Source organism: Phoenix dactylifera, chromosome 10 (genome assembly GCF_009389715.1).
Source record: "Phoenix dactylifera cultivar Barhee BC4 chromosome 10, palm_55x_up_171113_PBpolish2nd_filt_p, whole genome shotgun sequence".
Lineage (NCBI taxonomy): Eukaryota > Viridiplantae > Streptophyta > Magnoliopsida > Arecales > Arecaceae > Phoenix > Phoenix dactylifera.
The window spans coordinates 1,773,489-1,784,241 of NC_052401.1; the positions used below are offsets into that span (position 1 = coordinate 1,773,489).

Below are 10,753 nucleotides of genomic sequence, written 5' to 3' on the forward strand. Positions count from 1 at the left end.
TACAGATACAAATTTTCCTTTGAAGAGCATACAGTATTTGTTCAGGATGAGATCTTGGATTTCATTAATTATAACGCCTAAAAGTTCAATGCAGGTATTGATCTAGTCTCATGGGTCATGAAAATCATCAATATTAACTAATGTTAGCTGCCATTTAAAACTCAAGGCTCATTTTGAATAACAGGTGAATAAAGGAACAAACAGTAGAAGCTCAGTTGTATCAACACTCATGGATTTTTCACTTCCTTCTTTCGCGCATATATATATATATATATATATATATATAGATAGATAGATAGATAGATAGATAGATAGATAGATAGATAGATAGAGACAGATAGATAGAGAGAGAGAGAGAGAGAGAGAGCTTCTATATATCTCCCAAGATAAGCAAGTAGGCATTTCGTATGAATATGTTCCCTCCCAAACTCCGTAGTGGTTAAAGAACGAAATATTGGAAATTTGATGGTGAAAAGTTTTATTTTCCTCCAAAAAGAAAAGACGGTGAAAAAGGTTAAAAGTGCCATTCATGCTTAGAAGAATGAAATTATTAGCAACTCGGCGATAAAAAATGTTGACAGTGCCATTCACAGCATCATCTTATGGATCCAAATGGACAAAGATAAGGAAACTATTAGCCAAACTATGTTAACATTCAAAACTCATAAGAAAATAATCCATAAACCAATGCCACAAATATAACTAGCAATATACAAGTGCTTCCTACGTGCATCTACCTTAAGCAACCAATGTCTTCTATCCTCTCATCTCATAATTCACCAAAAAAGGAGGGGAAAAGGCCAAGATTCAGCATGGGAAAAAAAAAAACACAACCACCGAGAAATTTAACAATCACATGCACTACGAGTCCTCAGGCAATTTGAAAAAGAATGCGCGATCCACCAACTGGGGAAATCCCACATCATCAAAGGAACAATCCACCACATCTTCATCTCTGGCACAAAGATTTAAATCTAAACAAAGACACGATTCTTCCTTCTCCTCCTCACTCTCCACCTTCTGCTTAACCGGAGGAGAGCAAGCCCTTGATCTCGAGTCGAAACTCTCGCAACTCAAGATGATGATAGCATCACTAACACCAACTTCTTCACCGTCGTAGCTCTGTATTTTCCCTTTCTCGATGGCTGTCTTGATTCCTATTTGAGAGTAATAGTCGACTTGCTCGATATCATCCATCAAAATAACACGGTGCGCGTTCTCACGGATTGCCTTAAAGAGTCTCTCAAGATAGCTATGGCTTACTTCTGCTCTCGACCTCTTATTTCGGAGATCATCACTGGAATCAGACCGAGTTGTTGCAAAGGTGCTGAGCCCTATAGATATGAAGTTGGTGGGAGAACCAAAGACGAGCCTCGCTAGCTCTCGAGCTATCTTCTCTTTGCCTTCGGTGTCACCTCCTTGAAAGAATAACCACGTCTCTTCCTTGGGCCCAGCTAACCTCAACTTCTGTTTCCTTCTCATCATCCCCGATCTGCACTGGAGGACAGTGCTTGCAATCTCTGGGATTATGCCCTTCTGCCATTGGACTTTTTTCTCCAACGCATTGCACAAGGTCTTTAGATTCTCAGCATTGAGCTCCTTGAACCTGGGGAGGCTCTCCATCTCCATGGTGTCACTTGAAGAAGTTGAATTAGGGTTAGCCTTAGTGTTAGAAAAGGGTAGGGGTGAAGTCCTTCGTCCCATGTGCTCCTGGGAGTAGATTCTTGAGTTGGACTCAAAGCCTTCATCGATATTTTCTGATATCCAGAGCTGATGCTCCCTCCATGGATGTCTGCTCTCGAGTGGCAATGTCCAAGACTGGTGGCTCTGGTGCAATGTTGGGTAGCGGAGATCATATGAAGAGATGGATGAAGAAGATGGAGAAGCTGAAGAGAAATTTAGAGTCATCTCGGATGGATGGTGCGGACTTCTGTGGGATGTACTGCATATCGAGTTCCACTTCTTGCAGAGATCTCTAAGTTGAAGACAGCCCTGCAAGAGAGAGAAGCAAAAAATAAAGCTATGTCATTGTTGTGTGAACTTTATTCTTGAACTTACTTTATGTGTTTCCTATTGGATTCTGTTACTCTAGCCGAATGGAATGCGGAGATGAACGCTACCTGGTCATTTCTAGCTGTCCTTCTATCATCTTCTTTATATTGTTGGAGCCATGAAGGTAGGCTTGAGGTGATTGAGCCATTGCTACTGTAAGAAGTATTTGGTAGACCTCGAGCCTCGGTTTCAAACTTGATGGAACAATCGGCGCAGCAAGTCAGCTGACTCCCCAGTCCATCTTCTAACAATGACCAACACGACCCATCTCCATTCCTCTTGCTTTTCAATTGGTTTTGCGGACCACTGGGAGAAGAATTAATTAAGAAAAGTAGGGTAAGGAGAGTCGGCAACGCAAATATCCATGATGCTACAGTATCGCACTTTGTTTTCTTTACTTTTAAAGCATTTTGAATGGATCACCAGTACAAGCTAATTAACTTTTTTTTATTATTTTTTTAATGTTCTCCTGAGAGAAATATTTTAATCATTTTACTTCAAGTTCCCGGTGGAAAGACTCGAAATCAGAATTGAAAGGCTGTATTTCAGTTTCTTGCTGCCTCAGAAACCAAATCTGACATGCAGAAATCTAAATTAATGAAAAGGAAAAGGAAAAGATGGAAAGCTATAAAAAGAGAGAAAAATTGAAGTTCCAACCTTTTTCTTTTTTATTTTGATGCAAAGAAATTATTTCTCATATAAAAACCATGATTCCAATTGCTAAGGAAAAGACGACATGATTCCAACTTTCTTTAGAGATTCGCAAGAAAAACCACCCTGCAAGGAACTAACTAGATCTTGGACTAGGCATGAGAAGGGGCAAAAGAAATGCAATTCCAATGACTACTGATTGATTAACTTGAAATAATTTTGATTCATTACTGAAATATTTTAAAAATCAACTTGGCATCTACCTGTCGCAATTGAGACTCAATCCCAAACTTCCAGCAGGAATCGTGAGAGGCTGAAGACCCCAGAGAGCCTCCAGTGAAGGATTTCCGATCCTGCACTTCATGTAAGTCTGGTACGTTGCAATTCCCATGAGCCAAAACCTAAGAGGACCACTGCTCTCCCCTCCGACGCCACCACAGACCAAACTCCTGATCTCCATGATCACATGCTCCACAGGACAGTAGTAGTTCCTCCCCTTTTCCCCACAGCTAGCCCTATACTCCGCAGCCCATTTGAGATCCCCCAAGTATAACACTGCTCCTCTCCCCACGCAACAACTCTTCACCAGGCACCTCAGCTCCCGAACCTTTTGATCAACTTCCTCTCTTGGCATGTGCATAAAAGAGAAGAGAGGGAGGGTTATAAACTGCAAATTTCTTAGAACCTCATGCACTTCCCCTTTGTCCACCCTATCCATGACCCCTCTAACAACTCCCTCAGTGGTGGCTAAGCACTCCCCAACTATTACGAGACTCTTCTTCCTGCTTACTAAAGTCTCCAGGACGCTCATCACATCCTCGCTCCTCACTTGATCCAAAGGCCTAGTTTTGGTCCCATGGGGAGGGGTGAGAGGGCTGGTGACCTCCTTGGGCTTGCTAGGATTAGGGTTAGAAGGAGTGGATGCACACATATCCAAGGAGATAGCCTGCTCCACATTGCTCTTCACTTGAGTGCTTGAGAAGCCAGCCTCCCTCATGACTCGGCTCACGCTGGGGTCGTCGAGGATGGAGATTATGAGCTGCTCCAGCTCAATCTTGACTGCAAGCAGCGGCTGCTGCTGGCTCTCGATGGAACCACGACGCTGGTGAGCCTGGGCGCGCTTAAAGGCGGCGACGAGGGCATTGGAGAGGGATGGATGGTGGTGGTGATGGTGGTGGACCTGGTGGGGACCGAGCATAGGGGTGGAGGAGGAGGAGGCAGGGAGGCGGTTTAGGGCAACGTTGAAGCATAGCTCGAGCGCCTTGCACTGGAGGGGGTGGGAATGAGACTGGAGGCAGGCGACGCGGAGGAGGCCCGTGGAGGAGGAGAGCATGGTGTTGGCGACATGGAGTGGGGTCACTTGGGCGTGGCCTCGCCGGCGTGCAAGGTTCACAGCTTGCTTGACTACGCTCGCTGCCTCCGGGGTTAGAGCTTGTTGCACTGTGCAACCTCCTGCTCGCATCTTAACGAATTTCTTCGTAATTCTTGAAGTGGTGGTGGTAGCGGTGGCAGTAGGTGACAATAGAAAGATTTAAGGAAGTGGTTGTGGGGGATTTGTCTTGATGGAGCTCATTGGACAAGGAAGAAGGAGATCGTGAGAGGAGTGAAGAGAAGGGAACGAAGGGAGAAATGGGGTGGTTGGGGAGTTTCGAGGGATTTGAGAGAGAGAGGGGGGTTTGTTGGCTTCAAGTCAGGTGGGATGTCGATCTCTTCGCTCTTTAGCTGATCTATGTGGAATGTGACTGTGAGTGCGAGTGCAAGGATGTATATGGAGGTTGTCGTCTACTTTTTATAGGTTCTTTTGGGTTATTTGCTTTGTGGTGGCGAGGTGTAGTGAAATTTTATGGATTTGTGGACTGTGCTTTTCTTGCAGGGGAGGGTAAATTGGGGTCCAAAGTCGAATTCGTAGTGGAAAGTGGAACGCATGTGCTGACAAGCGGCATCCAAAGGCGACCCAGCTTTGCTCTCTCTCTCTCTCTTCCACCCCCCTAACCATGGTACAAGTATACAACAAGAAAACTAGAAAAGTTTAGAAAATCAAATTTTTTATGTGGGAAGTGGATATACGCGAGGTAGGCAAAAAGAAATACAAAAAATTCATTACGTCATGATATTGACAAAGTTCAGGATTAAATCTCCATATTATTTTGAAGATGTTAACTCAATTGAAGAGGACCCTTGTTGCTTTTTCTATGTTTATTTTTATATTGAGATTTAAGTTGGAACAATCATAAAAAAAAAAAAATCTCATCAAAGATTTATTTGCATATTTAAGAATGATTTATCTCACAAATAGATATTTTAGAAAGAAAAAAGGAACATAGCCTTACCTCTCACCTCTCGGATAGAACTATTTATGAGGATGATGTGACTACAGTAAATAATTCATGAATAAAACATTCACACGTAGGTCAGCTCACCGCTTTTGGTTTTTCTGTTATAAATTAAGAAGAATATTTACTCGTGCCATGCTTTAAAACGTCATTCTATTCTAGAAATATTAGGACTTTCAACTCAAGAGGATCTCAGCAAATTAATCTACAAATAAAGAAAATGTTGATGGAGGCCCTGGCTCACCATTGAGCTAGCCTAGCCTTTTCGGCCACCTTGCAACCCAAACAACCCAGCACCACGATTGGACCAAAAATAGGATGGGTCAAAGAAGGAGATCGACTCATCCATCTCGTAGTCACCAGAGGCTAGAAAACCCTAGCCTCCACTATTATTGAAGCCCTTCCCCTCCCCGTGGAGTATCAAGCTAAGCTCTTTTGTTGTGTCTCTTTTTTTCTCTTCTCTCTCTATTTCTACCATGCCCTATCCCTGTTATCGCCAAACTCCAACATCAAATCTTGATAGAGTTAACCTAATACCACCTTCGCCTTATGCTTTCTTTCTCTACCTACATGTCTCCATCGAGGATTGTCACCATCATGCAATATCTTACTGAAATCAACTTGGCATAGCAGCCGAAAGCTCTCCTATTCACAACCTTTTCTTCTGTAAGCCCAATCTAGGCACCTTAGTCTGATTTTTGTGGCTGATAGCCAGGCTTGACCAGATATCGAGCCAACAACGGCTCATGACCCTACCCCCTATCTTAAATATTTGTTTCCCTTCTCTTTTTTCGGTTGTTATCATGCACCACCACCACAGACTACCAAACACACCAGTTCACAAGCCCGACAGCTCGCCCAGCCAACTCAAGCTCGAAGCATTTCGTGCAACCCTAGGCCTAGATTTAAGCCTAGTGGGCTGGGCCAGACCTGAAACATGGGTCCGCTTATTAAAATAGGACAAACTCAAGTTTTGGATGGCTCGGCCCAAGCTCGGTCCTCGATCCTCCTCCTCCTCCTCCGTCCTCCCCTCCATCATCATCCTCCTCCTTCTCCCTCTCCCCTTTTTGTTCTCTTTCCTTCCTTATTCCACAGGTTTTAAATAAAATTATTAAGGAGCTTGAGACCTAGCTCGAAGCCCAAGTAAGTACCAAGCTCGGGCTTAGAAAATAGGCCAGAGAGTCGGGCTCAGGTCTGACTAATTTTAGCTACATCTTGTGTTCAGCTCAGTCCAAACCCTGCCTGGCCCATTCGATGAACAGGTTTACTACTAATCTTCGATCATTGCTCCCAACACTATCACTAGACCACCCCTTCCTTCCTCCTTCCCTCTTCTTCGAGAAAGCTATGAAGAGACTTCTTTCCCTCCTCTATTATTATAAGAAAATCCCCTATTTTCTTTTTTTCTAAAAAAAAAAATTATCTCTCTTGACCTCTCTTTCTCCCTCCCTCTCTCTCTCTCTCTCTCTCATATTTCTCTCTAATTCTCTCTCATGTATTTTCTCTCTTTCCCTCTTATTATTTCTCTCTCAACTTGGTGGGACTCCCACATACCCGAAAATCCCTTCCACTCTCTTTCTTTATGTGCCTCTAATCAATCTTAGTAGGGGGGTCTAGAACCGATCATGCGGTCATCCCTTGCATCGCCATCCAACCCAGCTTTTGTCAGGTACCCCTTAACAGCCTCATGTCATGCTGCCTTTGCCCTAATCAGACTCTCATTGCACGATTCGATCAATCATCACCTAGAATTAGACTGATTCGACCCACCAAAGGTACATCATTTGAATAAGGAGAAATTTAGAGGAGGATTTTATATGTTAGTCCATTAAGTAAGATCGTGGGCACCCCTATTTAGAGAAATTCTTGGATCCTATTAATTTAAAGTTGTAGGTACCTCTATCCTTGGTATTTTTATTACGTGTGCTATATAATCTGATATAAAATTTACATTGCTTAGTTTTTACACATGAATTTAAAAAAAAATCCTAAATATTTAAAATTAAAATTTATGGAAATTATATTTGCATATATATATACATTTATGTTTGAATTAAATATTATGTATGCTCTACATAAAAATATATATTTCTTTAAATTTGTATCAAGCAATGAAGTATTATATATACTTCAGCATGATCAAAAGCATGATGAATGATTTGCACAATGGAAATGTTTAAAATGATATGTTAAATCCTATTTTGAAATTGCATGGACATTTGAAAGAATTATGCTCGCTATAAAACTAAGAAAACCAATTTTGAAATGGATTTTATGGTTACATTCCAGTCTGACTATAATTTTGGTATAGCCAATAGAACTGATTGTTTGCCCATACCTATTCAGAAACTATTTTCTTTTGAGTTCAGCCAAATGGGGCTAATTGCTAACATATGCGAGTCAAAGGTTATTATGTATTCAGGAGCTAGTCTCTTGGGCCTTGTCATGGGTCCAATCATGATTATGTAAATTAGAGCTAGTTCATTTCAAACTTATCTAGTTCGGGCTGATTGTTAACACATGCTGGTCGATGGTATATTTTGTTTTCAAAAGATAATCGCCTTTGGACTTTGTCTTAGGATTGATCTTGGCCGTCATTGCTACAACTGGGAGAGGGAAAATACTGTAGTTGCTTTGGAAGTTTCATAAAAATGGATTTTCCTCATTAGAAGCATTTAAAACTAGTTTTTATACTAATATTATGAAAAGTGAATTTTTTGGATTTCTTTCCTAGAAATATACCACGTTAGTTTCTGTTATATTCCATTATGACATCTTATGCCCATTTAAATATTTTAATAAATATATATATGCTTGATCCAACTAGAGATGCAGAGGTTACTTACTGAACTGTTAGATCATTCTTCTTTTCTTGTCTTTTTATCAAATACTGAGGAATAGCTCGGACGGGGTTATGAGCTTAGTGCTAAAAAATTATAATTTAGCTAGTTGTCTCTTGATTAGTAAATCTTTGTCAAAAAAATTATTATGGAATTTTGGAGGAAAAAACTCTATTTAATTGAAATTTTCTAGATGCTTTATCATCTACCACCATCTGCCTTGATACATATCTATTTTTAAATTGTGTAATTTAGGCAGGCCTTGCATGTCCTATAAGCTGAATCTTATAGGATGTGCGGCCACCTGTCACATAACTGGTATGTGCTGGTAGGTCAAGGTACGACATAGATACAAATTAGCATGATGAAGCGTTCTAAGTAAATTAGGAACATGTCACATAGGACAAGATATAAAGACAAGAAGGTTTGTTAAGGAAAAAGACCATAATTATTTGTTGGATTGCTTGATCAATAATTTTTGGATAGTTCCAAACAAAGAAATGTTATAAGTAACCTAAGTACTAGAAAATTGGCAAAAAGCTTTCTATGCTGAGGATTTCATTGAGCACATGAAATGAATATCGAATTTAAGAACCATACCATCATTTAAGTCATTTCATAACAGCTAGAGTCAGCCAACCATTGTGCTCAAAAAAAAGAAAAAGGAAGAAAAAGAAAATCTAGAATTACAAGTTTAGGTGAAGAGTGAGGTCTGCTCACAAAATCTTAAGAGGGAAGAATATCGTGCATATATATATTGAGAATATAACTGCATACTTGATGGCATGCATTATATATGTAAAAACTATCATTCTAATATTCACAATATAACTAGAATACTTCAATTAGTGAAGTGTCAACATTTAAAACTTTAGAAACTATTAGTTATTCCAAACAATACAAAGCGTATTATATGCTTTATGTGGGACGTTTGAAAATAGACATATGAATCAAAAGGAGCAATTTAAAATTGTTCAACTTCTACAAATACATGCATGACTCAGACCATATGCAATGAATTCGTTGTAGGTAAGAAATTATTTTTGTTGAATGAGGTTGCATTACAAGTAGTAAGGGATAAAAATAGATGAACAAACATCTATTTGATTTGCCTTCATTAATTAATAATGTTCTCCCACTGTATCCTTCTAGATCTTAAGTCGACCTAGAAAAATAAAGCAATTACAACACATTATTGTAAAAGATGCACTTTTTCTAAAACGGCTACATATATGTATATATATATATATCAGACACAAAGCCATGGGAAATGGCGCCGCTGTAGTAGTAGATATTGCACATAACCAGGGATTGCCAATTATTGGGGAAAAAAGTCCAACTAAAAATGCTCGTCATAATTAAATCTCTTGCATAAAACTTGACGATAATTGATATATATATATATATATATATATATATATATATATATATATATATATATATATATATATATATATATATATATATATATATGTATGTATATTTGATGAAATGAAAATTCAAGAAAACACAATTGTCCCACTCTATTGACGTGCTTGTGCTAATTATGTTACTTGTTTCTCCAGTCATTACATGTTCACCACCAAAAGTAATAAGAACAGTTGTATTCTTTGTACCAAATACAAAGCATGCAGACCATCACATTACTGCTCTGTTCCAAAAGGGGAACTTTTGGAGGATAGTTCTGCGGTAATGACCTCGATCATATAGTAATGGTTAACATGAAAGCTTTTTATGCTAATAATTTTATGAAATTCTTTTTTTTTCTTTGTCTTATTATTTATTTATTTAGGAAACGGGATTCCCGGACAACAATGATTTGTATCAATGCATGGGGTGATGTGAAGTGGGGCTGTGACCTCTCATCTTTTGCAGGGCCTACTAAAAAATGAGTGAGTTTTTTTATAGTCTCTTTGCTGGTCTGGTCTGGCCTCAGAATCGGGAACTGTGTACGGCCTCTTTCATTAGGGACTCTAAAAGAACAAGGAATAAAGTGCCCCTACGCCCATATGGATAGGACACCCCCTCTCCCCTCTCTCTCTCTCTCTCTCTTTCTCCCTCTCTTCTTCGCACGCAAACGCCACATTAATTCCACATAAAAAGTGAAGGCTTTTTGAACATCCTCTCTTTCCACAAAAGCCAAGTGAATAGAATAACTGTGTTAGCTTCCAGGGTGGCTGACAAATACATCACTCTGTATAAATGTTGCTTCCGAAAGTTTTCACAGCTCGCTGAAATAATGACATAGCTGTGACTCCACTGCACTGCACACCATTTTAGCAGGGAAAGCTAAAATGCTCTTTGTAGGAACAAGGATACTGCAGCTAATAACAGAGTCGCTATCATATATCATTCTGATTGTAATACATCGTTTGAGAAGGTTTTTCTGAGGTTCTCTTGCTTTGCTTGCAATGGTCCGTTTCCTGCTCCAGAGGCACTGAAGCATATTTTAAAAGACATATACTTGTTAGGGACCATGCTGGGGAACGGTCTTTCATATCGTGCATTTGCATGGAAAGCAGAGCTCCACTTCCACCTTGGTGGATGGAAAAAAATAAACACACAAAATACCTCACACTTTCCAAGAGATCTCCCGTCACCTTGTAATTTTATCATAGACCATGCCATCGGCACCTACCACCAATCAGCCTGCACTCCATGAAGAAAGGGGGTAAAGAAAAAAAAATAAAGATAGAAAGAAAAAGGAGAGAAAGAAAATTGACCGGCGAACAAAGAGAGAGCTCATGCATGTATTCTTACCATACCTTCTTTCGCATACCAAAAAGAAAAAGGAAAAAGGAAAAGGAAAGGATGAGAGAAAAGAATCCACTCGAGTCATTTAACGTTAACGCATTTAGTTGTGTAGCAAAAATGACA

At 39.8% G+C, this 10,753-nt stretch overlaps 1 protein-coding gene across 1 annotated transcript; it reads right to left on the minus strand.

The window, feature by feature from the left end:
• Positions 1–632: 632 nt before the first annotated feature.
• LOC103703138 (protein SMAX1-LIKE 3-like) lies at positions 633–4,468 on the minus strand. The gene is made up of 3 exons (XM_008785881.4): positions 2,967–4,468; positions 2,121–2,358; positions 633–1,992 (listed from the first exon to the last, which is right to left on the minus strand). Exons 1-3 carry the CDS (start codon positions 4,163–4,165, stop codon positions 862–864), a joined length of 2,568 nt encoding a protein of 855 aa, XP_008784103.2. The 5' UTR covers positions 4,166–4,468; the 3' UTR covers positions 633–861.
• Positions 4,469–10,753: the final 6,285 nt, after the last annotated feature.

Excerpts from the sequence above, each read along its gene's own strand:
- LOC103703138 (XM_008785881.4), bottom strand. The coding sequence starts at position 4,165 with ATGCGAGCAGGAGGTTGCACAGTGCAACAAGCTCTAACCCCGGAGGCA. Across the intron at positions 2,359-2,966 it reads TTGAGTCTCAATTGCGACAG|TGGTCCGCAAAACCAATTGA; the intron begins GTAGATGCCAAG and ends TTCTTCTCCCAG. Across the intron at positions 1,993-2,120 it reads GGACAGCTAGAAATGACCAG|GGCTGTCTTCAACTTAGAGA; the intron begins GTAGCGTTCATC and ends TCTCTCTTGCAG.